Source organism: Eulemur rufifrons, chromosome 16 (assembly GCF_041146395.1).
Source record: "Eulemur rufifrons isolate Redbay chromosome 16, OSU_ERuf_1, whole genome shotgun sequence".
Lineage (NCBI taxonomy): Eukaryota > Metazoa > Chordata > Mammalia > Primates > Lemuridae > Eulemur > Eulemur rufifrons.
The window spans coordinates 94321154-94347322 of record NC_090998.1 but is presented as its reverse complement, the minus strand read 5'-3'; the positions used below and the strand labels follow the sequence as shown (position 1 = coordinate 94347322).

The following is a 26169-nucleotide window of genomic DNA, read 5'->3' as shown; positions in this document are numbered from 1 at the left end:
GAGGTTAATCGCGGCTACAGGTTTATTTAAAGCAGGCCCATCCGCGCTCGGGGAGGGGCCCTCTGCCCAGGGCCCCAGTTGGTCAAAGGAACCCAGAGCAGGGGCCTGACTCCTTTCAGCAAATCCTCTGTGTGCTCAGCAGCTAAGTACAAAAGGGGTTTGTCAGGGAGCTAGGAGGTTAACACTTGGAAACTTCAATACTCAAACAGCGAAAGGAAGCCAACGTTTAGCCCAGAACACTGTCCTAATGTCACAAAGCCTGGCCACCAGGAGCGAGGAAGGAAGAGCACGGCATCCTCTGGCCGAGCCCCGAGTGTCACATGGGGGACCCAGGCAGAGCGTTGGCCTCATCCTCCTGGTCATTAACAAAAGGTCACAGAAAATTGGACTGGAAACCTTGAGAATATTCCCTCTGCCGGGGGACACAGGAAGCCAAGCTCCCGAAAGTAATTCTTAGGTTAACTTTAATTTTTTGGATTTCTTCCAGAACACATAAAAATGAAGGTAATTACCAGGCTATGCTAGACCTTAAAAGAAGAGTCTCTAAATCAAGGGCACGTGTGGGCAGTCAGGTGCCCCCTGCGTGCTGTCCGTCAGCTGTCTGCGCCTGTCCCCTGGGACCGTGTGCAGGGCTGCTTCCCGCAGGGCTCCTGAGCAAGAAGCAGCAGGAGCCCCACCTCCACCCCGGCCTCAGCTCCCCCCGCGCCGCCCACCACGAGAAGCCACACAGGAGAGGGTAGTGCGGGGGGCGTGGGGGCCGCTGGGGGAGGACCCCAGACCCCAGGAGGTCTACTGCTCTGTCTGCCCCTTCCTCCTTGTGCCTGGTAGTAGCCATCAGGAGTATCTGGATCGCCAGGGCCACCCTGCCCTTGGTCCTTTGCTCCTTGTCCTCTGTCTGATAAGGAGGCCTCCGTAACCAGGGACACTGGCCTGAGACTACCAAGCACTGTCTCAACAAGAAACACAGTAAAGGAATGTACTTGGGCCAGGCTCCCCCCACCCCGAGGAATGTGACGAGTCCTCCCCCTCTTGCTGGGCCCCTGCAGCATGCCCCCATTCGCACTGTGACCACAGGCCAGCCAACGCCACCCTCTTTCTGACAATGACGGTGGGCAACTCTGGGTTTGGGCTGACCTCAGTAAGTACTGAGGGATTGCTCTAAGCAGTGCCTTCCTGCACCACGCAAACCCCAACCCACAAATAAAGGGGTCCACACACACCATCTTGGCACCAGGGTCCTGCCCCTGGGCTCCCTTTCTCAGTCACAGCCAGGGAGCTGAACCCCAGAGGAACCCCGACCTCAGTAACAGTGGCAGAACCGGGGCAGCTCGGGGTGACCACGAGAGGCACCCCTGCCTCCCGCAGGGACCCCGCCCTGGCTTTTTGTCTTGTTACTTTTGTCCTTTGGGCTGAAAGTAATCTATCCTTTCATCGAAGGAAAGGTGGGCGAGTCTTAGGAAGTCAGACTCAAACACCTGGGATGCAGCAAGTCTAGAAATACTTACAGGCCCCACCCCTTAGCCACCAGGCAGGGGACAAGTCTATGCTTTGGAGGAAAGTCCCTCCTGGGCTCCCGAACGAGCGGGTCCCCGCAGAGTCTGAGCAAAGGGAGGCACCTCCCAAGCAAAGGCGAGGAGGGGACACAGAGAGCAGGACCCTGCAGAACCGCAAGCCTCCCTGCCCCACCGTGCTAGGGCACGCTGCCGGCTCCCACCCTCCCCAGAGCACCCGCAGCCTCTGCACACAGGGTGGTAAGCAAGTCAAGTGTCTTTTACTGGCAAGGAAGTGGCTTCCTAAGGGTTCATTCTCAAGGGCCGGTGAGGTCCATCTTGGCCTCTCGGTCTCCATCACGCCAGGGCTCCATCCTGCTACCCTGCCCCACCCGGCCCTGCCCAGGGCTCTCCAGCCATCCGTTCCCCGCACGCAGCAGGTGCTGAGTGGCTGCTTCCTTGGGGCAAGGCCTTCTCCTCTGCGCCCGCTGCGCCCAGCACGCCACCCTGTGCAGGCGACTGACTCCCTTCTTTAGGACCATGACGTAAATCTCTGGCCACAGAGACGGAATTCAATCATTTTCCTGAAAGTGTGTGATTCTTATTTAATATATAACCTTAATTAATATTCCTTGCATGTTCATTTCTCTCCTAACCCTGCCTTGGTGCAGTGGGGGCAGCTCCCTGCAGGGAGGGACAGCCCAACCCCTCCTGCGCCCCATTTCCTCGCACTCAGGTCGAGCTCAGGTCAGGAGAAACACAAGTCCTCGCACGGCGAGGGAACCAAGGCCCCCTCTGGGGCTTCGTCCAACAGCCCCGGTTTCACTCAACCCTTTGTCCTCAGGCGACAGAAGTCAGACAAGTTGCTTAAGGTCGTGCTGCAGATGAAGTATTCATGAGGACATCGTCTAAGACACACAGAAATGCGACCTGGCAAGGAAAGTGAGGGACGAGCTACGCAGCCCTTGCCGGGCACCTGCACGTCTGTCGCCTCCCTGTAGGACACTGCTGGCCCCGTGTGACCCTGTAGGACGCTGCTGGCCCCGTGTGACCCTGTAGGACGCTGCTGGCCCCGTGTGACCCTGTAGGACGCTGCTGGCCCCGTGTGACCCTGTAGGACGCTGCTGGCCCCGTGTGACCCTGTAGGACGCTGCTGGCCCCGTGTGACCCTGTAGGACGCTGCTGGCCCCGTGTGACCCTGTAGGACGCTGCTGGCCCCGTGTGACCCTGTAGGACGCTGCAGGCCCCGTGTGACCCTGTAGGACGCTGCTGGCCCCGTGTGACCCTGTAGGACGCTGCTGGCCCCGTGTGACCCTGTAGGACGCTGCTGGCCCCGTGTGACCCTGTAGGACGCTGCTGGCCCCGTGTGACCCTGTAGGACGCTGCAGGCCCCGTGTGACCCTGTAGGACGCTGCAGGCCCCGTGTGACCCTGTAGGACGCTGCTGGCCCCGTGTGACCCTGTAGGACGCTGCTGGCCCCGTGTGACCCTGTAGGACGCTGCTGGCCCCGTGTGACCCTGTAGGACGCTGCTGGCCCCGTGTGACCCTGTAGGACGCTGCTGGCCCCGTGTGACCCTGTAGGACGCTGCTGGCCCCGTGTGACCCTGTAGGACGCTGCTGGCCCCGTGTGACCCTGTAGGACGCTGCTGGCCCCGTGTGACCCTGTAGGACGCTGCTGGCCCCGTGTGACCCTGTAGGACGCTGCAGGCCCCGTGTGACCCTGTAGGACGCTGCTGGCCCCGTGTGACCCTGTAGGACGCTGCTGGCCCCGTGTGACCCTGTAGGACGCTGCTGGCCCCGTGTGACCCTGTAGGACGCTGCTGGCCCCGTGTGACCCTGTAGGACGCTGCAGGCCCCGTGTGACCCTGTAGGACGCTGCAGGCCCCGTGTGACCCTGTAGGACGCTGCTGGCCCCGTGTGACCCTGTAGGACGCTGCTGGCCCCGTGTGACCCTGTAGGACGCTGCTGGCCCCGTGTGACCCTGTAGGACGCTGCTGGCCCCGTGTGACCCTGTAGGACGCTGCAGGCCCCGTGTGACCCTGTAGGACGCTGCAGGCCCCGTGTGACCCTGTAGGACGCTGCTGGCCCCGTGTGACCCTGTAGGACGCTGCAGGCCCCGTGTGACCCTGTAGGACGCTGCAGGCCCCGTGTGACCCTGTAGGACGCTGCTGGCCCCGTGTGACCCTGTAGGACGCTGCTGGCCCCGTGTGACCCTGTAGGACGCTGCTGGCCCCGTGTGACCCTGTAGGACGCTGCTGGCCCCGTGTGACGCTGTAGGACGCTGCTGGCCCCCTGTGACCCTGTAGGACGCTGCTGGCCAGAGTGTGACCCTGTAGGACGCTGCTGGCCCCGTGTGACCCTGTAGGAGCACTGCAGGCCCCGTGTGACCTTGGGTGGGGTGGCCAGCCGTTCCCACCTCACGCTCCTGCAGAACAAGACCCCAGGGCAGCCTGCAGGGCTCTGCGCACCCCTCCCCACCCCCACAGCCCTGGCGTGGGATCTGAAGGCCCAGAGGGGTCCCTGGAAACCTGACTCCTCTTCAGTTAGAGCCAGGACGAGGGCGGGGCGGGGCGGGGCATCAGGAGGCCCATGCACCGTGACCGCAGCAGCTCCCGTGGAAAGACATTTTTAGTAAACCCTGTTCTTTCTACCCACGGATCCCAGTCCCACAGAGACCTAGCCTGACGCCCACTCCCGGGCCCGGTCCTCTGACGTGGGCAGCATACGTCCTCAGGCTTCTCTCCCTGGTCACAGGTCACAGGGCATGGTGCGAGCCAACCCCCCTCACTCGGCAGGTGTTCCTGAGCATTCCGCCTAGTGCAGGTCTCAGCCAGTCACCCTGGGAGGTACAGGGACTCGGGGGCCTGTCCCAGAGAGTTCACAGCCTGCCAGGGCCCCCGGCCAGCAGCACCCTACAGGGAGGCGATAGGATGCACTGGCATGGGCTGGGCAGCGGCTCACAGCGCCCGGCGCACAGGGGAGGTCAGAGAGCATGGTGCCGCCTGGGGGCTCTGGAGGGCGGTGAGGAGGCAGCACCCCAGGGGACTTCTGCTGCACCGAGGCGGAGCCCCTGAGCCTGAGGGACGTGCACACGAGGGCCTTCCTGACCCACGCCACGCAGAGCACTCGGGGTCCAGGACCCTCCACTCAGCCCCACGGAGCTGTGACTTCTCAGAAAGTCCCACGTCCAGTCCCCGAGCCCTGCTGCCGCCAGAAAAGGTGCTGGTACCTAGACACCGCGTCTGTGGGCAAGGCCTTGTGCATGTGCGTGCGGACCCCCAGCCCACCCCAGCCCACCCCTGTGCCCTGCCTCCGCCTCACAGCCCAGCGCCTCTGCCTGCCACCACGCTTCCAGGCTCCACGCTCTGGCCCAGGGCTCCCTCCACGAACGCCCGCTGCCTTCCTCGTTTCTGGACACCAGATGAGATGTAGGGGGGCTGTGGGATTGGGGTGCTGGGTATGGAGAGAGGGGCGCCTGTTTGGGGGCACCAGAAAGAGCACGGACAGGCTTTGGGGCCAAAACCAAGCCCCCACCCAGTTCACAGGGCGCCAGCTTCCTCCTGGATAGACAGCAGCGACTGACCCGCGCGCAGGATGCTGTGGTTGGAGGTCACAAGGTCAAAGTGTGTGGCCCACCAGAGGCTCCCCCCGTAGTTGGCTGTGTCTTTCTCACGCATTGCTCGGTCCAGGGCCTGGCACACGGGAGGGCCTCAACATGGGACTAACAACAACGAACAAACACAACGGGAGACAAGAGTCACTGACAAGCTACCCTGCCAACAACGGAGCCTTGCTTGCCGCATGTTTTATTATTATTATTTTAAAAAGAATTCTTTAATCTTTCCTTAGAAAATGTCATTACCTGAAATTCAGCTCCAAAACTGGCTAAGAATTCTTGTCTCCTTTGGAGCAAGCACAGAGAAATGTATTCAGACTGGTCACCCACTATCGATCACAACAGTGCCACCTGACGCGTGGGAGTGACCACTCCAGGAGAGGACTGGACATCGGAGACGCGGGGAGGCCTTTGCCCCCAGCCCAGAGACTCCTCAGGCAGAAGCCACGCCGACGAGGGCTCCCAACGACGGGAGCACAGGCGCGACCGGGCTCTTCAGTGGCTCTTTCCCCCGGAGTCCGCGTGACCAACAGTGAGGCGCTGCCCCGCCGGGCCTGCTGCTGGGCAGCTGCAGTTTACAAGCCCGCACCAAACGGCTTTCCAGAAATAGCAAAGCTGTTTCTGTTATACGTTCAGCAATCAGAGACCAAAACGTGCAAATCACCTTTCTTGCTCCAATGACAATTCGGAATTTCATCTGCACAGCGAGGGGAGCCCGCCCATGTCAATGACCGTGTGCAAACTGACAGGGGCCCCGCACCCCCCACCCCAGAGCCATTCCTTCCCGGGCCCTCACACACGTGGCCAAATGTGCAGGAGCCACCCCGGCCTGCCGTGGGAAGAAACCCTCTCCTTCACCGTCCCCAAGCCCTGAATGAGCTCAGATAAAGCCCGACGTGATTGAAATATGAAGAAAGAAAGTCTTAGAGTCAGGAAAGATATTCCAGATACTTCTGTAAATACGAGCTCTGAATCCCCAGGACACTGACTTTATTGCCACTCTGTAGTAGCAGACACACCCTCTCCTGTCTCCTCCCTGCAAAGTGAGCAGCAGGGAGCCAGGTCGTGCTGAATATTCTCATTCCTGTTTAATAAATCCTTCCCCAGCTGATAGGGATCTACGGCTACTTCCCGTAGGTGGGTCGGCATGAAAAGCTCACCACCTCACGACTTAATGGGCTTACGAACATGCCGTATAAAGAACGACCTGCTTCCCCTACTTGATTAGATTAACCCAACCCATCAGCTCCAACGCCACCCGACTCACAGAATCAACGCTTGGCACCGGGAGGGCCAGGAGAGCCCCACGGCTGTCGCCACAGAGCACACCAGGCCTGGCCGGGACACTCCCAGAGTCACCATGGCGTGTGAGCGTCCAGAGGAGCCGCAGAGAGCAGGTCCAAACAACCCCTGGAGAAATGCAGAGCCAAGGACACCGGTGATGAAATGAGGGACAAGACAGCAAACTGTTCAAATCCAGCACAAATCCTTAGGGACAGGGCCACGGGGCCAGAGCCGGGCTCTGAGGATGGCAGACTCCTGGGGTTTGCGCCAAGGAGAAAGCACATTCCAAGGCTCCAAGAGGCAGGTGGGCGCAGCGAGCTCTGTGTGAGGTGTGATTGGGTGTGGCGGCACCTGGGCACTCGGGTGCCAGGGCAGAACAGAAGCCGCCCGACTGAGGTGGGGCCTTGGGCGGAGGCTGCACATGCCCTGTTCAAACGCTGGGTTTTATCTGGGGCAGGGGCCGGGGAGGAGCCTGGCTCTGAGCAGGGCCCCTCATTTCTGCCGTCGGTCCTCACAGCAGCCCACTGGATGCTGCAGGTAGGAGGGCCAGGCCGAGGCTGTGCTGCCTGGTACGTGGCTTGCCCGCGTCTTCCTCTGTCACAGGCCCAGCATTTGTACAGCTCCACAGTTGACAAAATACCCGGGATAATAGTGGTGGGACGCCAACCTCGCCTGACGCCGACTCTGTGCTTGGCACAGAGCCACGCACTTTCCGTAGGTTAGAACAGGGGGAGCAACTGTCTCGAGGGCGCCTTCTCCGCAAACAAGTCTTACTGGAGCACAGCCACGCCCGTCCGTCCCCGTCTACGGCTGCCTTTGTGCCACAACAGCAGAGCGGCTGCGAAAAAGTCCATATGGCCTGCAAGCCTGAAATATTTACTATCTAGCCCTGTACAGCAAACATGTGCCAACCCTTGCATTAGAAAGCCCGTCCTCAGTCCCAGCAACAATCCCACAAGAGTTCAGGAAGCCTGACTCGCCAAGCATACAAAGGTAAGCGCTGAGCTAGGATAGAAACCGCGAGAGTCCAAGACGTGGCAGGGAGCAGGATCCGTCGGGGCTTATGTGAAATACCCACATAAATCCTTTCCTCCAAGGATCCAGATCCATTTGGCCACAGGTGGGTGATTCAGGCTTTGGTGTACAAAAAGCTTCCCAGCCACAGATTTACTGCTTTCCACGCCCCCCCCACCCCCCGACAGCTTGGGGGCTCAGCGGGGGACGCGCAGCCACAGGAGCCCGCCCTGAGCGTGGTGTGAGACGGCTCCTGCCCTCGGGAGAGGCAGCGGACAGCAGAGGAATGATCCAGCCAAAGCCCAGGGAGATGAGCTCCATGTTCTGTCCCGGGATTTACAGCCAGCCCCGCGTGAGGAGTGCGGTGAGTGATGATTAAAGACCCGCTTTGGGATGTGGGCAGTAGAGGTGTCGTAATTAAAATTCAAGTGTCCTTTTGGATGTCACTAGGAAGGAATTTTATAAATGCCTTAGGCCAAATGAAGTCATCTTGCAATACTCACCAGGGAAAAGGAAATGTTTCCTTTTCTCCAAAAAAAAATTTACTAGGTCATAGGAAGCGTAGAGCCTCAGGGCACTTCCCTTGTGTACTAGAGACATTTGTCCCCGTCCTCAGAGGGCGCAGAGCGGGGATCATTCCAGAGCAGCAGAAGTGACCACCTCAAGGTGTAACAGAGCCCTAACGGCCATGGGCGTTCACCAAACTGGGAGCAAGAGCTCCCAGCCCAGGACAGCCCCGCTCCACGGCTGCTGGCTCCCCGAGTATCAACAGATGACAGTTAAGACCTCGCTCAAAGCCCTCAGGGGAAGGGAGTTACTGGAATTTAGAGAAAAGTTACCACTATTCTCAGAGCCTTTCAGAAACCTGTCCATGTCCTTTTTCATTCCAAGGTGGGTCCTAGTGGCAGATTCACTGCTGAGTCACAGCCTGGCACAGTGGCAGCCATGGCACAGGGGCCACCACCAGCCTCCCCTCCCTCGTGCGCCCAACAGTCCCCGCAGCCTCAGATGCCCAGGGAGGGCCCGCAGCGGGATCGCCCTCCCCACCTCAGTTCCATCTCCCCTCCGTGAGTCCTCCCCTCCCCCTCCTCTCCTGTCTAACTCACGCCTGTCATGCACCACTTCTGAAATTCCTTAAAGTCGTCATCCCAAACACTCTCCAAACCCACTGCAACCGTGGGGGGTTCCAGAGCTTCCTGTCGTCTCTCAGCAGCCTGTCACCTTGCAGCACCCACCAGCTGCGGCGGCTGCTCCACGAGGCTCGCTCCCTAAGGGGGTGGCCTTGTCCTGATTTGAATTCAGGATGCTGCCCCCAGGGAGGTCCCCTCCAGCAGACACGGCCTGAGGACGACCGCGCACAGGCAAGCAGAGCTGCAGCACCGTGGACGTCTGCGGGGAGCTCCTGTGTCTGCTCCCCTGCTGGGGGCGCCCAGAGAGCACGTGGGCTTGCTTGTGTCTCGGGGGCCAAGCGCTGCTGCTACAGAGGCCCCTGTGGACAGAACCCCACGGTGCACAAGGTACATCCACCCCCGGTGATCTTAGGAGGGGGCCGCTCACAGACAAAAAGGCCATGTCTGTGTCCCAGGACCTGCCCAGTGATGGAATCGGGGGGCTGTGGCCCTGTAGGAGCCTGTGCCCACCAGGCCCCCAGGGGGCACAGGGAGGGACTGTGGCTGGCCCTCACACCCCTCTGCACCCAGGTATCCCGCCAGGAGGATGCGCCATCCCAGAACTCTATTTTTATTTATTTACATATAATTTATTTTAGAAACAGGGTCTCAATATGTGGCCCAGGCCGGAGTGCAGTGGCTGTCACAGCTGATCCACTGCTGCCCAGTTCGGGAGTTCTGACCTGCTCCCCTTCCCAACTGGCAGTTCGCCCCTCCCGAGGCAACCCCTGCCCCGCTGCCGGCGGTCACCATACTAATGCCGAACGTAGCACGGGCACCGACAGGCAGGTGCACTGCAGCCCGGAGCTAGGCTCAGGGGATCCTCCCGACTCAGCCTCCAGAACAGCTGGGACCACAGGTGCGCCACCGCCTGGGCACTCGATATTGGGGGGAGAGGTCCTCAGAAGCAGCCCTGGGCTTCCTCAGAAAACAACACTGGAGCACTGGGTCACAGCCACTGTTCTGAGCCTGCTGATGTGACCATAAAATAGAAGCCACATGTGGCTGCTTTTAAATAGACAGGCAACTGCAGAGAACTTGCAGGAAATGGAGGCACAGCAGGGACAGCCACAGCTGGGAGGCTGCACAGCCCTTGCTGAGAGCCGCTCTGGGCGCGCAGCGAGGAGGCCCCGCAGATCCCTGACATCCCTCCCCCCAGCACGCGCCGGAGCCAGAGCTCCTGAGCGGGCAGCTGTGCTGCTTTCTTGCCTCGAGTTCACCCACCCCCACAAAGGCCTGTGGAGGGGAGGGGCCTCGACTGCTGACTTCTCAGTGTCTGGTCCCATTGTCACCGTTAATGTCCTAACACCGACACACTGCTGTTAAATAGGCCTCCGCTTTATTCTGCTTTCCTTTGCTTTTACCTGTCTTCTTTTGGTCCCAGGACCCAACCCAGGACACATTACGTTCAGTCGCCACATCTCAGATTCCTCTGAGCTGTAACAGTTTCTCAAAGTTGCTTTGTTTTTGACGATTTGGCCGTTTTGAGGAGCACTGGTCAGGTGTGCTGTAGAAAGTAATCTAAGCCGGACGTGCTGCTCACGGTTGGACCGGGTGGGGCCGTGGGAGGGGACGCAGAGGCGAGGTGCCCTGTCGTCACACCTGGTCAGGGCACCTGCTGTCCACCTGCCTCCCCACTGCGGTGCTGCCCAGGTCCCCCCGCCGAGGTCTCCACGGTGAAGTTCGTTTCCTTCCTTGCACACCTCGTCTCAGGACGGGGTCCCCATGCCCAGGCTGCCTGCCCGGGGTGAGGAGTTCTGCCACCTCCTCGAGGGGGCGTCTGTGCAAATCGTGTGGAATCTTCCGCACGGCAGCTTTGCCTCCTCTCCCACCCACAGCCGCAGGGGTCTGTGGACACTTACTTTATACTTTGGGTACAACACAGTATCACTGTATTCATTTTGTTGCTCAGTTGTTGCAGATTTGGCCATGGGGTCCCATTGACACCCAGCGCTGTGGGTGATCTAACATTTCCTGACTTTCTGGCCCCATGAGATGCTCCAGACTCATCCTGCACATGCCCTGGCCTGGCCCTGAGATCCGCCCCTCCCCGCGGGCCTGGGCGCCCTTCACTGGGGAAGTGACACGTGGGTTCACGCCGGTGGCGAGTGCTAATCCGTGAATCACTCTCAGATGAGGAGAGCCCAACAGGTAAAAACGTTACTGCTCCCTCGACCCGCGGCTTTCTCTCCCTGGATGGGCACCCGGCCCCCCACTTCCCGTCACTCAGGTCCCAGCTCAGACGTCCACAAAGGGGTTCTCCCCAGTCCCCACGGCACACGGCAGCTCCCAGCACCCTGTTCCCTGAAGGCAGCTCGCATGTGCACACCTCCTCCATGACGCCTCAGTTCCCTCTGCACCAGGACTGCGAAAGCAGCTTCTGCTCCTCTCCTCAATTCCAGACATTTCCCGCTCCCGTCCCTCCAACATGACCATTTTCCTCTCATTGTCTACCAAGAAACAACTCCTTGCTTCCTGGGTACCTGACACTGGGCCAGGTTGGTCACAGGTTCATTCCATTACGTGTTCATCGTCTCTCCCAGGAGATGGTAAGTGCCCTGAGGACAGGGACTTCCCCATCTAACTCCCTGTGTTTCCACAATCCTAGCACAGCGCTGGTGCATAGCAGGTGCTCAACACGTATTTCTGGAATAAATATTTGCACCAAGGAAGGAATGAAACTGCTGACCAGAGATCAAGAGAGGCATCGCCCAGCCACGCGCCTCCCCCTGGAGCTGTCCCAGGCCCACCCTCCTGGCCGGGCCTCCCTGGCCCACCTCTCAGGGCAGCTAAAGAGGGGTCTCACTGCTTTCCTCTCCTATTCCTGGCCTTTAGAACAACAGGTTTCTGTCTGAATTAACTAAAGACCAAGAGAAGAGGACACACGCCAGTCAATATCAGCTCCTCCGCCCGTGGCTGGCACCAACCCAGCTGCGGCATGTTTGTGACCGTCACCTCCCTCAGGGAGGGAGACACTCTCACCACAACAGGATCGTTTATCTTTTTCACTTGTTCTCTTTTGCAGGACACTGATGGTCAGATCTGCTTCCTCAGAGCAACTGCTTACAGGGACGCAGCCCCTGGTGGCTGCCGCCAGCCTGAGAGAAGACAACAGAGGCACCAGGGTGGAGCTGGACGCTGCTGGGGAGTCTGCGTGAAGAAGGTGCTCACGGTGTGAAGGCTGCGGGTTGCTGGGCGTGCCCGCCCTCGGACGCACCTCTGGCCTTGGCAGGCGGCAGCTCTCAGAGGAGACTCTGCTCACCTGGAGCCCAGACGGCCGCAGCGCCAGGAGAGCCCACAGCCGCCCTCCCTCCACCGGGGCCATCCTGTGCGTGGCAGGAAGAGCAGCTCTGAGACGGCACCAGCGGCTGGGACTACGGTGAGGGCCGAGCAGAAGCTGAGACTCGTGTGCCTGAGGGGCCCCTCACCGAGGCCGCCCCAACCCATCACCAGTGCAGGGTAGCAACGTCCCCCTGGGCCAGGCACCGCGTTCTCAGACCCAGGGGCAAGCTCAGCCCACCACATCTCCCAAAGCACAGCACGGGCCCCACTTGATCACTTTCCTGTTGACTCTGCACTGCTCTTATCCACCCACATTAAAACAACCCCACGTGCCCACTTGAGGACACACGTCTGACACGTAAGGACGTATGTCCAACACATTAGAGAACAGGCCTTTGGATCGGGGCAGTGAGGACAAGAAAAAATACAACAAGAGAGCCCAGCTGAATCACTGATGATAATGAATTTAAGACCAGATTAACTCAACCCTCCAGCTGCAGACCAGCAAAAAAGCTAACGAGCTCGAAGGTTTCTCTCTCGCTCAAGGTAATAAAGATGCGAGTGTAGGGTCTGGTCATGGAGGGTGGGGCGTGACCTTTCCACAGGGCCAAGGCAAAGCTGGCGCCATGTTTCCTGGAGGACCCTGGAACCGGCTCTCATGGGCCAAGGCTATTCCGGGAGCTGGGACTGCCCCACCCACCCACGGCCACCCCACACGCATGACCACGTCCACCATGGAGCACGATATGCATCTAGGGAGCAGGGACGTCCCTTTTCTCTGGGCGACCCCTCGGTGCTGTCTGCCATGCTCGGGACAATGCACCTCACGCATTTTGTCACCACCACCTGAGTTCATGGCCCGGGCCAGGGCAGGTGCTTATTAATAACCTTTTGTTGACACATGTCCCAAGAGGATTTCAAGCTACCTTGTAAGGGAAGAGTTACTGAAAGCTGTAATGGCCCAGCTAATAAACACCCCAGTTTAGGGGAGAGTAATCACCCGATTGCTTTCCTATGATTACTATGTATTTTCATTGCCAAAAGATGCAATACAATTTCATGGTTACTTGGCCCTGTAAAATAGAAATACCCCCACATTTTAAGATATGAAAAGGTTTATAACCAGGATACTGTCAGTTCAAGAATGAGCCCATGGTACAAATGAGTCAATTCATGACAAAATTTAATTTCAGGAAAATTAACTCGATAAAGATGCCACGATTGTACTTAAAGTTTTAATACCTATTAGGAGTTGTGGGGAGCTGGTGCAGAACCAAGGGCAAGCGGATCCATTTCCTGGCTCCTCAGAATGTGACTGACTTGATACTTAATTTATTCATAATGGGGACAGTCGTACAAGGAACTCCGTGTTTAATGAGGGGGGCCTGGGTCTTGAAAGCCTAACCAATCACGGAAATGGAGAGTGTTTGCAGTTTACGGGACATTAGGTTTTGTTTCCTGGAACACGACAGAGAGCGCTCGCAAGCACCAGACTGACGGCTCCTGTAACCACACAGCCACGGCAAGGCTTTATGGCCCCACACGTGGTGCTGGCCAGAAATTCTGTAGCTGCCACATACCTAGGAAAGCAAAACCTAAGTGGGGGGTTTGAATGACAATCTACTGACTAGCAGTAACTTCTCTAGGGAACATCACTAGACTGTACAAGCTGCAGAAAAAACAAAAGTCAAAACACAGGACATCAAAGCCAGAAAACACCCACACCCACTGTGGGGCACACTGACCAGCAGCCAACCTCAGAAACAAAGCTGTGGGTTATTGTTCTAGATGATTCATATGAAAACAAGCCCACAATGAGAGACCTGTGGGCGTGGAGGCCCAGCAGGCAGCCTGTCCTGTGGGAAGAATGCATCCAGGCAACCGTCCTGCAGGGAGGGGCTGACCACAGAGACCTCCAGGCCCTCCCTGGAGGTCGCCCGGCCTCCCACGGACGTCCAGGGGCAAGGCTCCGATGCTGGGGCCCAATCCGGTGCCTGGCTCTCTGCTGCCTCACAGCGAGGCCCACTGCCCGGGAGCCCCCCAACCCAGCACCCATCTCCGAAGGCCGCCACCGCCTTCCCAGAGCCCTGTGAGCAGGCCAGGAAGGGCCACGCTCACTGCGGTGAAAAGCCCACCTCTTGGGTGTAGGGATGAAAACCAGCTGTCTGCCTCTGCCTTCCGCACTCTGGAGATTTGATTCCTAATCCCACATAATGGTGCCTGCTGTTTGCAACTGATGATGAAAGGCCGGCACTAACCCCCCACAGCATGGCCTCCACCTCAGCAAACATCTCCAACAAAATGAAAAGGTGCTAGAATAAGTAATGGGACACTCAGGGGAACAAAGGTGGCTTGTTCCAGAAAACTCAATCTCCTGAAGAAATGAATTTCATCAAAATAGGTGGAGAGTAGAAAATTTCCTATTGCACTGAATCTAGCTGTGATTTTTAAAAAATCTTTATTATGAGTAACTCAAAACATAGACAATGTGTGAGTGCTGAGTGTGAATGTTTCTGGCAGAAGCAGCTCAAGCTCGCGGCAGCTGTGAGCATTGCTCACCACGCTCCCAGGACACTGCTCGAGATGCAAATTGCCAGCTAGCACCGGGGACACTGTCACCACAGTCGGAATGGAATTCAGCTACAAACACGACAATATAAAGTTCTTTTGCCTGTTTTACATCTAGTCAGATGACAAGAATGCCAGAAACGTACTTTTGAAAGACCATGTTTCAGCTGAGCAGAAGCTTTGAAGGCAAAATCCAACGCAGCGCACAGACCCCGGGCAGAGCGGGACAGGACGCGGCCGGGCTCCCGGCGCCGCAGGGAGAGCTCACCTGGTAGGTGTCCCACAGACGGATGGTGCAGCGGAGCGGCACCTCCCGCATCAGCAGGTTGTTCATCCAGCGGAAGGCAAACTGCAGGTATCTCACCTCGTGCTGGTCCAGGTGCCGATGGACTTGCTCTGCACAAAACAAACACAGGCCCCGAGGCCGTCAGCAGAGCCCTCTGGAGGCCCCCCGCAGCCAGGTCCTCTGTGCCTGCCGACAGCACGTCCCCCAATGACCTGAGAATTAATTCTATTAGTGAAAAACTTCACAGCTCACCGTTCTTGAAGAAAAGCAAACCACGGTGCTGCTGATGGTGAGGACGGTAATAGCCACAACAGCTCCCACGAGCCTCGTGCCTCGCAGCCCACAGCCCCAGGCAACGAGCAGGGCTACACCTGTCTCACAGACCAGAGCCCAGATCAACGCCCGCGCCCGAGTGGCTCCACAGAGGCCACTATTTCCCCTGCTCCAGGGCAGGGCCACAGACCCAGGCTGGGGTCCTGCGAGGGTCTTGGAGGGACGATGAGCTCGCCAGCTGGCCAAGAGTGACTCAGCCCCACCCGGGGAAACTGTTCCACCTGCACCTGCACCTGCACCCACTGCTGAGTGGGCAAGTGAGACATGTCTTCGGGCCATGGGCCAGGTGGCCTCTGGATTCCAGGTTTGGGGCACCCAAAGAGGCCAGGTGTTACTGAGTGTCATTCCCCAAAGCACAAGCTCGCCTCAGCCAGTGCTCTTGCCTTCTCGTCAAGCCGCAGTGCGCAAAAAGTCAACAGTCCTGGCTTTAGATCCTGCACTCCTGCCTCCCAGCCCTCTGCGGGGCTGTTACCACCTGCGGAGACAGGCATGGCCCCCTCAGAAGCCCCAAGGTCTATGGGCTCCCGGACCCGTCGCCCCAGGAGACAAAGATTCTGGCAATCCTGGTGACTGCACTCCTGTTGTCCAACATTCCGCCCACTCTGCAGTTCCACTCTGAAGGGCCTGGGAAAGTTGGGAGCCATTTTATAAAAACAAGTAATTATCACCTAATTGCCCCAGCCTGTGAGCTGGGTGATTTTACCCAGGGCCCACCCGAGGGTTGCCGGGAGCCCTCCTGCCGCACGCCTCTTCCCTCGCCCACTTCCCCGGGAGCCTCCTCTCCACTCACCTGCCCCACCCGGCCCTGAGAAGTGACCCTCAGAAAACACCACAGGTTCCTCATTCTTCCAAAGAAAGCTCTAGGACTGGCACATAAACAAATGTGAGACAGAAGCTAGAGTTCTGCTCACTGGTTTGTTTTCACTCAAGTCCCTGATTAATTTGCAATGTTTCAGCAGCAAGCAAACGGTGGGGATGGGAGGTCCGTCCTGCTACGGTCCCGCGACTTACGCGCCAGCAGCCCTGGCGGAGCACGTGGGGGCCTGGCGGGTCCAGGCTGTGAGACCGGGGGCTGCTCTCGCCAGAGACAGGAGGCTCTGCCGGGTTGGCCCTAGAAAAGCGCAGACAGCTCTGGTCCCCATGCCGGGCCCTGCCGTGAAGGGAGTCGGTCCCTTAACTGTCTCTGCCCTCACTGTGTCCCTCCGTCCCAAACCACTGTCCTCGGCTGACCAGAGCAAACACGCCAGGCAGGATTCCTGCGGGACCCGGTGTGGGGACACATGGGGGACGAGGCCCTGGTGTGCGTGCGCGGTAGATGCAGCACGGTAAGCTCAAGTACGACAAGACAGCGCGTAAGTGCTGACCTGGCCGAACAGAACAGCAGGGCCTCCCTGGGCATCCGGGGAGCAAGGCGCCGGGGAGGGGGCTGCTTTGCTGGAGGCCCCCAGGACACTCTCCAGGGGGCTTCCCAGACCAGGCAGCAGCTGCGACCCCAGAGGCCCCCACACACCCGCCACTTTGTGCTGCCTCCACAGGAACAAACTTGGGGACCGAGGGCTCTGGGTCGGGCGGAGGGCGGCCCCAGGAAGCAGGCGGGATGGAGGGCCTGGGCGGCGGAGCAGCCTGCGGGGGCTCCTCCAGCTGGCATCTGCCCGCCCGGGGTACCCAGCTAGGACAGACTGGGTGTTCCTTTTTGTGTTGTGAAGAGCTCTGGCACACGCCCAAACAGGGCCGGGGACGTCCACATTCCCACATCAGCAAATCCCACTTGCCCCCACCCCACCCGAGAAAGATTCCAGAGTAGCAGGTTTTGGTGAGCAAGTGGCTGGGAACGCTGGTGTTTGGTGTGAGTCGGGGAATCTCGCAGCGTCAGTCCCAGAGTCACGGAAGCAAGCGGGGCCACGTGAGGGCAGTAAGGACAGACGGCCCTGAGTTATGGAAAATGTCATTTTTATATTAAAACCTAAACAAATATGTACTATGTATGTACTATGGCATCAAGTCAATTGTCGTCACCAGTTTCTAGGGTAAAACCCAAGAGTGCAATGAAATCTCATCTTCGCACTGGGCCCCTCCCAGCTCCACGGCCCAGAGCGCCCGGCACGAAGGCCGGGGTCATCTCCCCGCCTGGGAACCAGAGACGGCGCAGCGCCAGGGACAGCGGGCCTGACGCCAGCACAGCAGGGCTTGGCAGCGACCTCACGGCTCCCCCAGGCTGGGCTGCACCATCCTCATCTTCATCCCCATCATCTTCATCATCATCCTCTCCCTCCGTTTCCTCATCACCATCATCTTTATCATCCTCCTCCTACTCTTTCTCCTCCTTCTCTTCCTCATTATCACCATCATCATCTTCATCCTCACCTTCCTCATCCTCATCCTCCTCATCACCATCATCTTCCTCTTCCTCCTTTTCCTCCTCCTCATCATCACCATCACCTTCCTCTTCCTCCTCATCTCCACAGCTGTTGAAACACAGGCTCTCATCTTGACTTTCTCGATGAGAATCTTGGCAGGGGACTGAAAAATTCCTGCAGAAGACCTTTCCATGCCAGCCATGCCCCCGTGCTGGGAACCCTCTCGGGTGGCCACCCGGGGATGCAGCCCCACACAGCTGGCAGGGACGGAGGGAGAGAGGGCCCAGGCTCCCGCACAGGACGTCCCCACTCCGGGAGCTCCACACCAAGGAAAGGGCTCGTGTGTGTGACCACAGGCAGTGCTGGCATGTCATTTACTTAATAGCTTTCTTCTCATCAACTTACACTTGATTAAATATGTTTATTTTTAACTAATTTTATTTTAGAACTAATTTCACTACCAAGAAACAGCTCCCACCTGCTCTGATGGTGGGCAGTGCAGCGAGCACCACCCTCCTGGTGCCTCTCGCAGGCCCCGCCAGCCTGGGCGCTGTCCATCACACAGCTGCACGTTCAGAAGGACCAGAGACCAAAGGAGGCGATGCTCTCGGTGTCCCTGGCCTTTCAGCTCGGCACTTCCTGCCATGAGGGGTTTCATCACCACCCATACCAGGGCTCCATCCATGGCCCGCAGTTTGAGAAACACTGGCCCACAGAACAGGGCTGGAACACCCAAGAGCAGCAGCAGAGCTCCCACCCCTCTTCTCAGCCTTCGCTCCTGGGCCCCCCGCCCCTGCCCGGTGCAACGTGACTCACACGTCCAGACACCTGGACAGCTTCTGCAAACGCCCACGCCCTAGCCTGCCCCTCGTCTCGGCTCTACAGACACCTCCACTGTGGAGTGGGCAGAACTGCTTAGCGTCCGTGCCCACCCCTAGGATGAGAGCTGGTCGGGGCGGGCACCACGTCTGAGTGGCCTGTTTCTCCAGCCCCTGGTACACACGAGGTGCCTAGGAAGTGCCTGTCAGATGAATGAGTTAATGCAGTAAGAAAACACATAACTGAAAACCTAAATAACCCCCCAGTTTGCCAGTCCTCCTTCTCCACTTCTATTTCTCAACATAGCAATATTGAGGGGTTTTTCAGCAATACAATCAGACATTGTATTCTTTTTAAAGAATTTGTAGAATTGTTTCTAACCTGAAATTATCCGCTACTATGAAACTAAACCGGTGGACGTTCCAAGGGCCCTGAGGTGGTTCCTCTGCCCAGGCCTGACCTCCACCCGTTCCCCAGCGGGGCAGAAGTCTGCCAGGATGGACGGCCAGCCTGTGCCCCGCCCAGCCACTGCCACGGAGAGCTCTGATCAACAGGAAATTCAAATCTGATGAACACTTGAAAACCAGCAGTTTAGAAAATGATTAAATTTACTGAACAAGCCTATTTTGCACAGAAAAGAAGAGGAATGAGCTTCCATGAATATGCAGTTGGCTGTCAGGGGACAGCAGGCCGGAACAACTGTGACAGCTCTGGAGAAGCGTGCCCGAGGAAGGCAGGGCGTGCAAGGAGTGCTCCCAGGGCAGGTGCCCAGCCCCCGCAGGGAGCACCAGGTTCCACCGGGCACCCCCAGCCTGCAGGGCCGTGTGCACATCCGGGCGGCGGTGAGTGCTCGGCGCTGCCCTGCGCTGGAGCACAGCTCTGAGACAGAGACAGGCACTGCAGCAGTCGGCCGGGGGCCTCTGGGACACATGGCCAAAGTGCCCGTCCCTGCCCTGCCAGCGCTGCCGTGGCAGAGCCCACCCGCATCAAGGCAGCAGTGGGCATCGCACGCTAATAATCAGGACCAACGACAGACATGCCGACTGCCAGTTTCACAAATGTGGGTTCCAGAGAGTTTTTGCCAGGGTTACCGAACCCTCGGCATTCCGCATCCGCACCTCCATCCCCTCGCCCCGCACGCTCTCACAGGTGTCCGTCACCTGAGCAATCACCAAGCTCAGTCTGCAACAAGAGCCCTCAAACGAAGCACTCGCTGGGCCAGGCCCTGGGCCCAGCACGGGGCATTCCCTGATAGATGGTGACTTCATCGAGGACAAGGACCTTGCTGGGCCCAGAGACTGGCACCAAGCCAGGCCACGGCCTGTGGCACGTGACAAGTGCAGGGCACATGTTTGTTACACAGCAGTCCGTGCCCGGAGCCGCCTCCCTCAGAGGAGCCGTGTGTGGCTGAGGCTGGGAGAGCGAGCGCTGTTGCTCCGGCCGGACCGCTCTGCCTGCAGCACCAGCGCCTGTCTGAGGACAAGGGCCTCACGTTACACAGGGGGGAAACAAACAACACTAACACTCGCCTGGGAGGCAGGTGACACCTTTTCTAAAGCAAACTGGCAAGAAACAAATTTGAAAAATTAAAACACATCTTTCTGGAACATCTGTCATTATAGCAACTAGAAAAAAAATTAACCCTTTCTGCCCTGCTTGCAGAGACTAAAAGACGCAGGGCACAGACACGGGCAAGCCCCTCCCCATGGGACACTGGCTTGGCAAGAAGGGGCCCACTCCAGCCGGAGCGAGATGCCGGTCGCCCTGCACCAAACTCCCACAGCAGCCCCTGGAAGGGGCCATGTGCCTCCTGCCCTGCCCCTGGGGATCCCTGACCCTCGCCTGTGAGGTGGGGCAGCAGAGGGAAGCTGCCCCAGGTGCACTCCAGGCAGCAGTCCAGTCAAGATGGGACCCAGGACTGCCCCCTCAGTGCCCCTGAAATGACCCCACCCTGCCGGATCAAGGCACAGACCCACCCTCGTGTCTCTGGGTACCGGCTCTCTGTGCACGGCCAGCCACCCTCCACAGAGCAACAGCACCTGGCCACGAGGAATGACCAGAAAACCTGACGTGGCATCAACCCCACAAGGACACAAGCAACTCCCTCCCAGAATGGAGGCTCCCCATTCATCAGCCCGCCCAGCGGAGATTCACCAGGGGCCCTCCACATGCCAGGGCTGCCTGGAAAGCGGAGCTGCAAAGAAGACAGGCCACGTCCTGCCCGCCGGGAGCTCAGCAACTGGTAGGAGATTCAGCCTCGAGGTGACAAGGTGTCTAATTCAGCAGAATTACCGCATATGACTGAGGTCCCCAACCCTCGGGCCATGGCCCAGTATCGGTCTGTGGCCTGTTAGGAAACAGGCCGCATATCACCGTCTGAGCTCAGCACCACCCCCCACCCTCAGACTGTGGAAAAATTGTCTTCCATGAAACCAGTCCTGGTGCCAAAAAGGTTGGGGACTGCTGGAATATGAGTGTCCTGAGTGCCTGGCCTTCTCTTCTGCCCAACACAGGACCTTCAAGTCCTGAAAGGAGCTAAAAAGCCCAGTCCATGCCCATGTGGTGGTGATGACAGCCTTGGCGTGAGATCACAAGTGGCCGCAATGAAGTCCCCTATGGCGAGCGCCCCACTGGGTGACCCCAACACAGCCAGGCTGACTGGCTATGTTCGGGGCCTGTGCAATCCCTCCTGGAACTGGAGAGCATCCTCCATACAGGACGTGGCCATCTTTCACCGACTCCGCAGCCACTCTGGGGTGGGTGACGAAGAGTGACAGAGTGGCCAGCACTGGCTCCCTGATCACCTCTAATGTGCAGAATGAAGTCCTGGCAAAGCTGCCTCCTCTTTTGAACATGTGAAAAATGCACTGCTAAACTCTAGGCATTACTTTCAATTTATATACATCAGAGCTGCAAATGTATATGCCAAAAAGATTCATTTTTCTTATTTTATAAGTAATTGTGAGCAGATGCTCTTTCACTGATAAAGGTAATTTGGTTAGCAATAATTCTGAATTCAGAATTTCCATTTCTCTGGAAATAAGAGTGTACATACAATGAATGAGCAGGCAGATGTAATTATTGTCATATTTCAGGCTGAAGATATTTTTTTCATGAAGCCCTACGTGGCAGGGCAGGGCGATGTTATTGTCGTAAAGTCTCGGGAAGAGACTTGTCATATTAGGAAGGAGAAACAACCACAATATTTGTTGAACACTTTTCTCAGCACTTTAAACAGCAGATCTACAGACCGAAAATTCTGCTGAAACATCTTGTCTTCCTGATTAAAAATAAAAATAAATTATGCAAACACATTGTGTCCCAGGATTTATGCTAAAAAGGAAAAAACATGTATGCCATTGACTTAGCATAAAAAACACACTGTTTATGCAGGACCAGACACTACTTAGATTTATTTGCCCAAAGAGTAGGCATAATTGCTCACACTTAGCTACCTGACAAAGAAAACCTTTCAAGCCCCCTGCACAAAGCTGAGAACAGACATGAATACATCATGCTTTTGCTGGGAAAGGCATGAATAGGCTTTGATTTGGGGGGAAGATTTCAATTCTCTAATCAGTTAAAAAGATAAAAAAGAACAAAAGCAAGAGCCACTGACAATAGCCTGGGCCTCTCTGCAGCCAAGAAGCCTCCAGTTCTGAGCCCCCCACCCTGCTTGCTTGTAGGATTTGGTTTATGTTAATTATAAACAGCTAAAAAAAAGGCAGGTCCCAGATAGAGGCAGGGTCTAGCCACGCTCACCAGCCAGAGGACCGTGGCCCCGCTGTGCCCCCGTGGGCAGGATGAGGAGTTGAGACTCAGGGGAGGAAGCAGCAGGCCCAGGCCCGGCAGCTCCAGAGGGAGAAGTGGCAGGGGCTGACGGCTACCGACAGAGCACAGAGCAGAGCTGCACTTTGGCCGCACACAGAGGCCTCCAAGGGGACAGAGGGCCTGGGCTGGAGGGGGACGGGGCAAGGAAATGGGGGTCAGGGGACAGCAGCAGAATCCAGGACCTGCGGCTCCACTTTCTAAGCACAGGACACTGGCCGACAAACCCCAGCAAGCCGGTGGGCAGCCACGCCAGGAGCCACAGCCCAGGAAGCCCCAGCAGGCCTTCTCCCTTGGGCAGCAGATGAGGCTGGGCTGGACGTCAGCGGACAGTGGAAAGGCCTTGGGTTTTAGAGTCAAGTGAGCCTGGGTTCAAATCTCACATCTGCTTCTGGAAAGTTCTCTGGGCTCTCAAGGCCTCCAGGTCCTCCCATGGAACATAGGAAGAGTGCCAGAGACGCACAGCCCTCTGGGGGAAGTTCCTGGAGTGGTGGCTGCCACGCAGTGGACACGGCAGGGCCATCGATCTCTGCCTGCCTACTCTGCGGCTGGACCGAGACTGAGGGCAGGAAGGCGGCAGAGCCGTGCCGGGGAAGTCCACACTGGCGGCTCCGAGCGCAGCAAACCGCGCTCTCCGCTGCGCAGCCGGGCCAGCCTCCTCAGCATCTCAGCCGACCAGCCCTGGAGCAGCCGCATCTGCCCTGAGGCCCGGGGCCAGCGGGTACACCGCAGGTTCCCTGCAGGCTCTGCAGCCGTCACAACACCGTGAGCAAAGGACAGAGGGGCTTGAGGTCAGAGAGGATTAAACACGTGGGACTTACTAAAAAAACAGAGGCAAGAGAGACCGCACTGCAGGCCAGGGCTGTGCCAGGGCCAGAGCAGAGCAGAGCAGCCGCCGCACTCACAGAGGGGGACAGCGCTAGGACAGGGCTCCAGCAAACGGCCACCGCAGCCGAGAGCAAAGGGCCGTCCGCTCTGCCTTTGGCCAGAGGGAGGAGGGCTGGGATTCCAGCAAGGCCTGAGCTGACAGTAAACGCCCGCAGGCCGAGAGCACTGGTACTGACGGTGGTGTCGGTCTGGGCCACTCCTGAGGCACAGGCCACGCTGGAGGCTGACCGGGTTCGGGACCATCTACGTGCACGGCCGTCTCCGTTAACGGCGGCTGCCCTGTCCTACACACACACACACACACACACACACACACACACACGCTTCCACAGCAAACCCGCTCCTTATGACACACACTGCTGCATTTCAGTAATGATCACCTCTTGACAAAAAAACATGTTTTCCTCCAAAATTATGATGGAAATCAATTGGAAGTAAGATTTATTTAGAACATTTTAACACCACTTCAGGAAGGTCCTGATGACGTAAAGAGAGAAATCCCAACCCCGAGGCCCCACTCCCGTGCCAAGAGCCAGGATCCCAGCTAATCCCACAGGAGACTAGAGAGGCCGAGATGCCAGGCCCTCCTCAGAGGCAGCCTGGCAGCCCTTCCTGGAGCGCGCGGGAGGCAGAAGAGAGCCCGGGACGCTGCCCCTCGGAGGCGTCTGTAGCTCCACACACAGATGAGGCGCACGGTGATGACTCCAGGGGCCGCCATACACCAAACGTGGAGTTTCTTGTGTAACAGAATCCGACTGGCCTGCGGCCCTGGCTCCTGGGAAGAGACCCTAAATCCTGGGACTGTTTTTGTTATGCTAATGAATAGCACCCAGATGGGGACTGGCCACCAGAAAGATCACGCAGGAAGAGCCCTGGAAGGGGAGGGGAGGGTGCTGGAGACTGAGCTGCCCCCGTGATGCAATTCAGTGGATCAGACCAAGGTGGTGAACCCCAGGAGGAACTGTGGGCGCGGAGCCCTGGGGCGCTCCCTGGGGGTGAACACCTTGATGCGGCAGGAAGGTCACACACACTGATGCCACGGGGAGTGAGACAGAAGCTCTGCATCCCCAGGATCCCTCCAGATTGTGTCCTCTGCTTCCCTTCACATGGCTGGTCCCCGACCTGTGTACCCTTGTAACAGAACTGTCATCATGAGCACAGTGCTTTCCTGAGCTCTCCGAGCCACCCCAAGGAATCACGGACCCTGCGGGAGTCATGGACACCACTGCATTTGCAGCCAGCTGGTCAGAAGTGCAGGTGGCCTGGGGACCGCTGACATGTGGCCGGCCTGGCGTCTCAAGCGAAGGCAGTCTTGAGGACGGAGCCCTCAACTTGTAGAGTCTGATACCAACTCTGGGTGGTTGCACCAGGATGGTACTGTGGGATTCCAAGTCCACGTACAGACCAAATACTCTGGCCACCGTTAAATGGCCCCAAGGGCCGAGATCCATACTGACAACAAAGGTACAGACCAAACTGCAAATTCATTCCTTAAAGTAAGTTCTCCAAGGCTAAGGTCAACACCAAAGTTACGCCACACAACTGCCTCTACAGGACGATGGGGGTGAAGGCGCAGTGAGCTGTTCACAACAGGCAGGACTGACATGGCGGCCAGCACTGCCCCAGGAAGACAGGAGGAGGTCACAGCAGATTCATTCCCAGGCTGTGGGGCACTGAGGTGCCACCACACACTCGCAGAACCTCAGTGAACGTGAGCTCAGGATAAAATGAAGCCTCCTGGCAGACTGTAAAGAAACAGTGTTTATCTGACACCACGACACGCAATCTTTTCATCTCTGGAGAGGTATTAAAGATATATTTTTTTGACAGTAACATAATCTAAAATACAAGTTCTTCTAGAACTACATGGAGTTGAATTAATGAGGTACTAAATAATTCTCACTCACAGGTGGGCTCATGAGCGTCTCCTCAACCCTCTGAAACAGGGCCGCGTCCAAACAAGGAGGCAGCCCACCTGACTCACTGAGGAAAGGATGCAGATGGCAGCGCGGCTTCCTGGGGTGCCTGAGGCTCCGGGGGCACTGACCACGCGCCACGAACTACAGCATGTGGCCCTCCCCGCGCCCCACCCAGCCAGGACCCTGAGGATGGACCCTGGCCCGGGAACAGCAGTGGGCGGGAACGCAGATCAGACGGGAGGGCCAGGCAGGCGGGCTCAGCCCCAGCTCCGTCCCACCCGCTCTTCTGGAAGGTCCTCCCGGGATTCAACTTGTCTTTTTATTATCTTAGCAGCATCATTGGAAGAGCAGAAGGTTGCAATTTTGGCAAAGTCCAATTTGTATGTCAAATTTTTCCTCAATGTTTCAGAGTTTTAGCATCATTCTGAGACACTTAGGTGCCCTATCTCAAGATCACAGAGATTTTCTGTTTTCTCAGACAAGTTTTAAAACTTTAGGCTTAAAACATGGGCCTTCGATTCATTCTGAGGTAATTTTTTAACATGGTGCAAGGTATGGATCCACATTCCTTCCTTTGACATATAAATATCCAATTGTAACTGCTCCGTGTGTGTAAAATACATACATATACACACTGGATAACAAATATATACTTTTGTCACGGAATTTCCTTTGTGCCTTTTTGGAAATCAGTTGGCCACACACGTATGGTTCCATTTCTGAACATGCTCCCGTTGCACGGACCCCTCAGTCCGTCTCAGTGCCGACAGCACGCTACCGTGATGTTCCTGGAACCGGGTAGGGTTACTCCTCCCGCCGTGTTCACCTTGTTCGACACTGTTCTACCTATTCTACGGACTTTGTGTTTCCATGTGAATCTAAAACGCGGCTTGTGGATTTCTACAGGAAAGTATGATGGAATCTTGATTGGGATTAAGATCAAAGTATGATCAGTTTGGGGGGGACTGACATTTAATAATCTTGTGCCTTCTGATCTGTGAACACGTTCAGGTCATCTTTAATTTCTCTCAGCTCTGTTTTGTAGTTTCCCAGTGCACAGGCCTGTTAGTCTTTTGTCGTAGCATTTTCCCTACGTATTTCACATTTTTATGCTATTATAAACAGTATTGCTCACTGAATTTCAATTTCTAATTTTCCATTGCTAGTACATAGAAATGTGATTTATTTTTGTATATGGATCGTATATCCTGAAACCTCAATAAATTCTTATTTGTTCCAGTAGCTTTTCTGTAGATTCCATCAGATTTTCAAAAAAGATGATCGTGCTGTGTGCAAACGAAGACAATCCTACTTTT

At 57.2% G+C, this 26169-nt stretch overlaps 1 protein-coding gene across 3 annotated transcripts in view; it reads right to left on the bottom strand.

Moving 5' to 3' along the window:
* TBC1D22A (TBC1 domain family member 22A) overlaps nt 1-26169 on the bottom strand; it is a 335347-nt gene that overhangs the window by 86015 nt on the left and 223163 nt on the right. For all 3 annotated transcript variants that reach the window (XM_069489542.1, XM_069489544.1, XM_069489545.1), the window contains one exon: nt 14692-14819. In XM_069489542.1, the coding sequence (XP_069345643.1) occupies nt 14692-14819 (128 nt within the window). The remainder of the gene's footprint in view (nt 1-14691; nt 14820-26169) is intronic.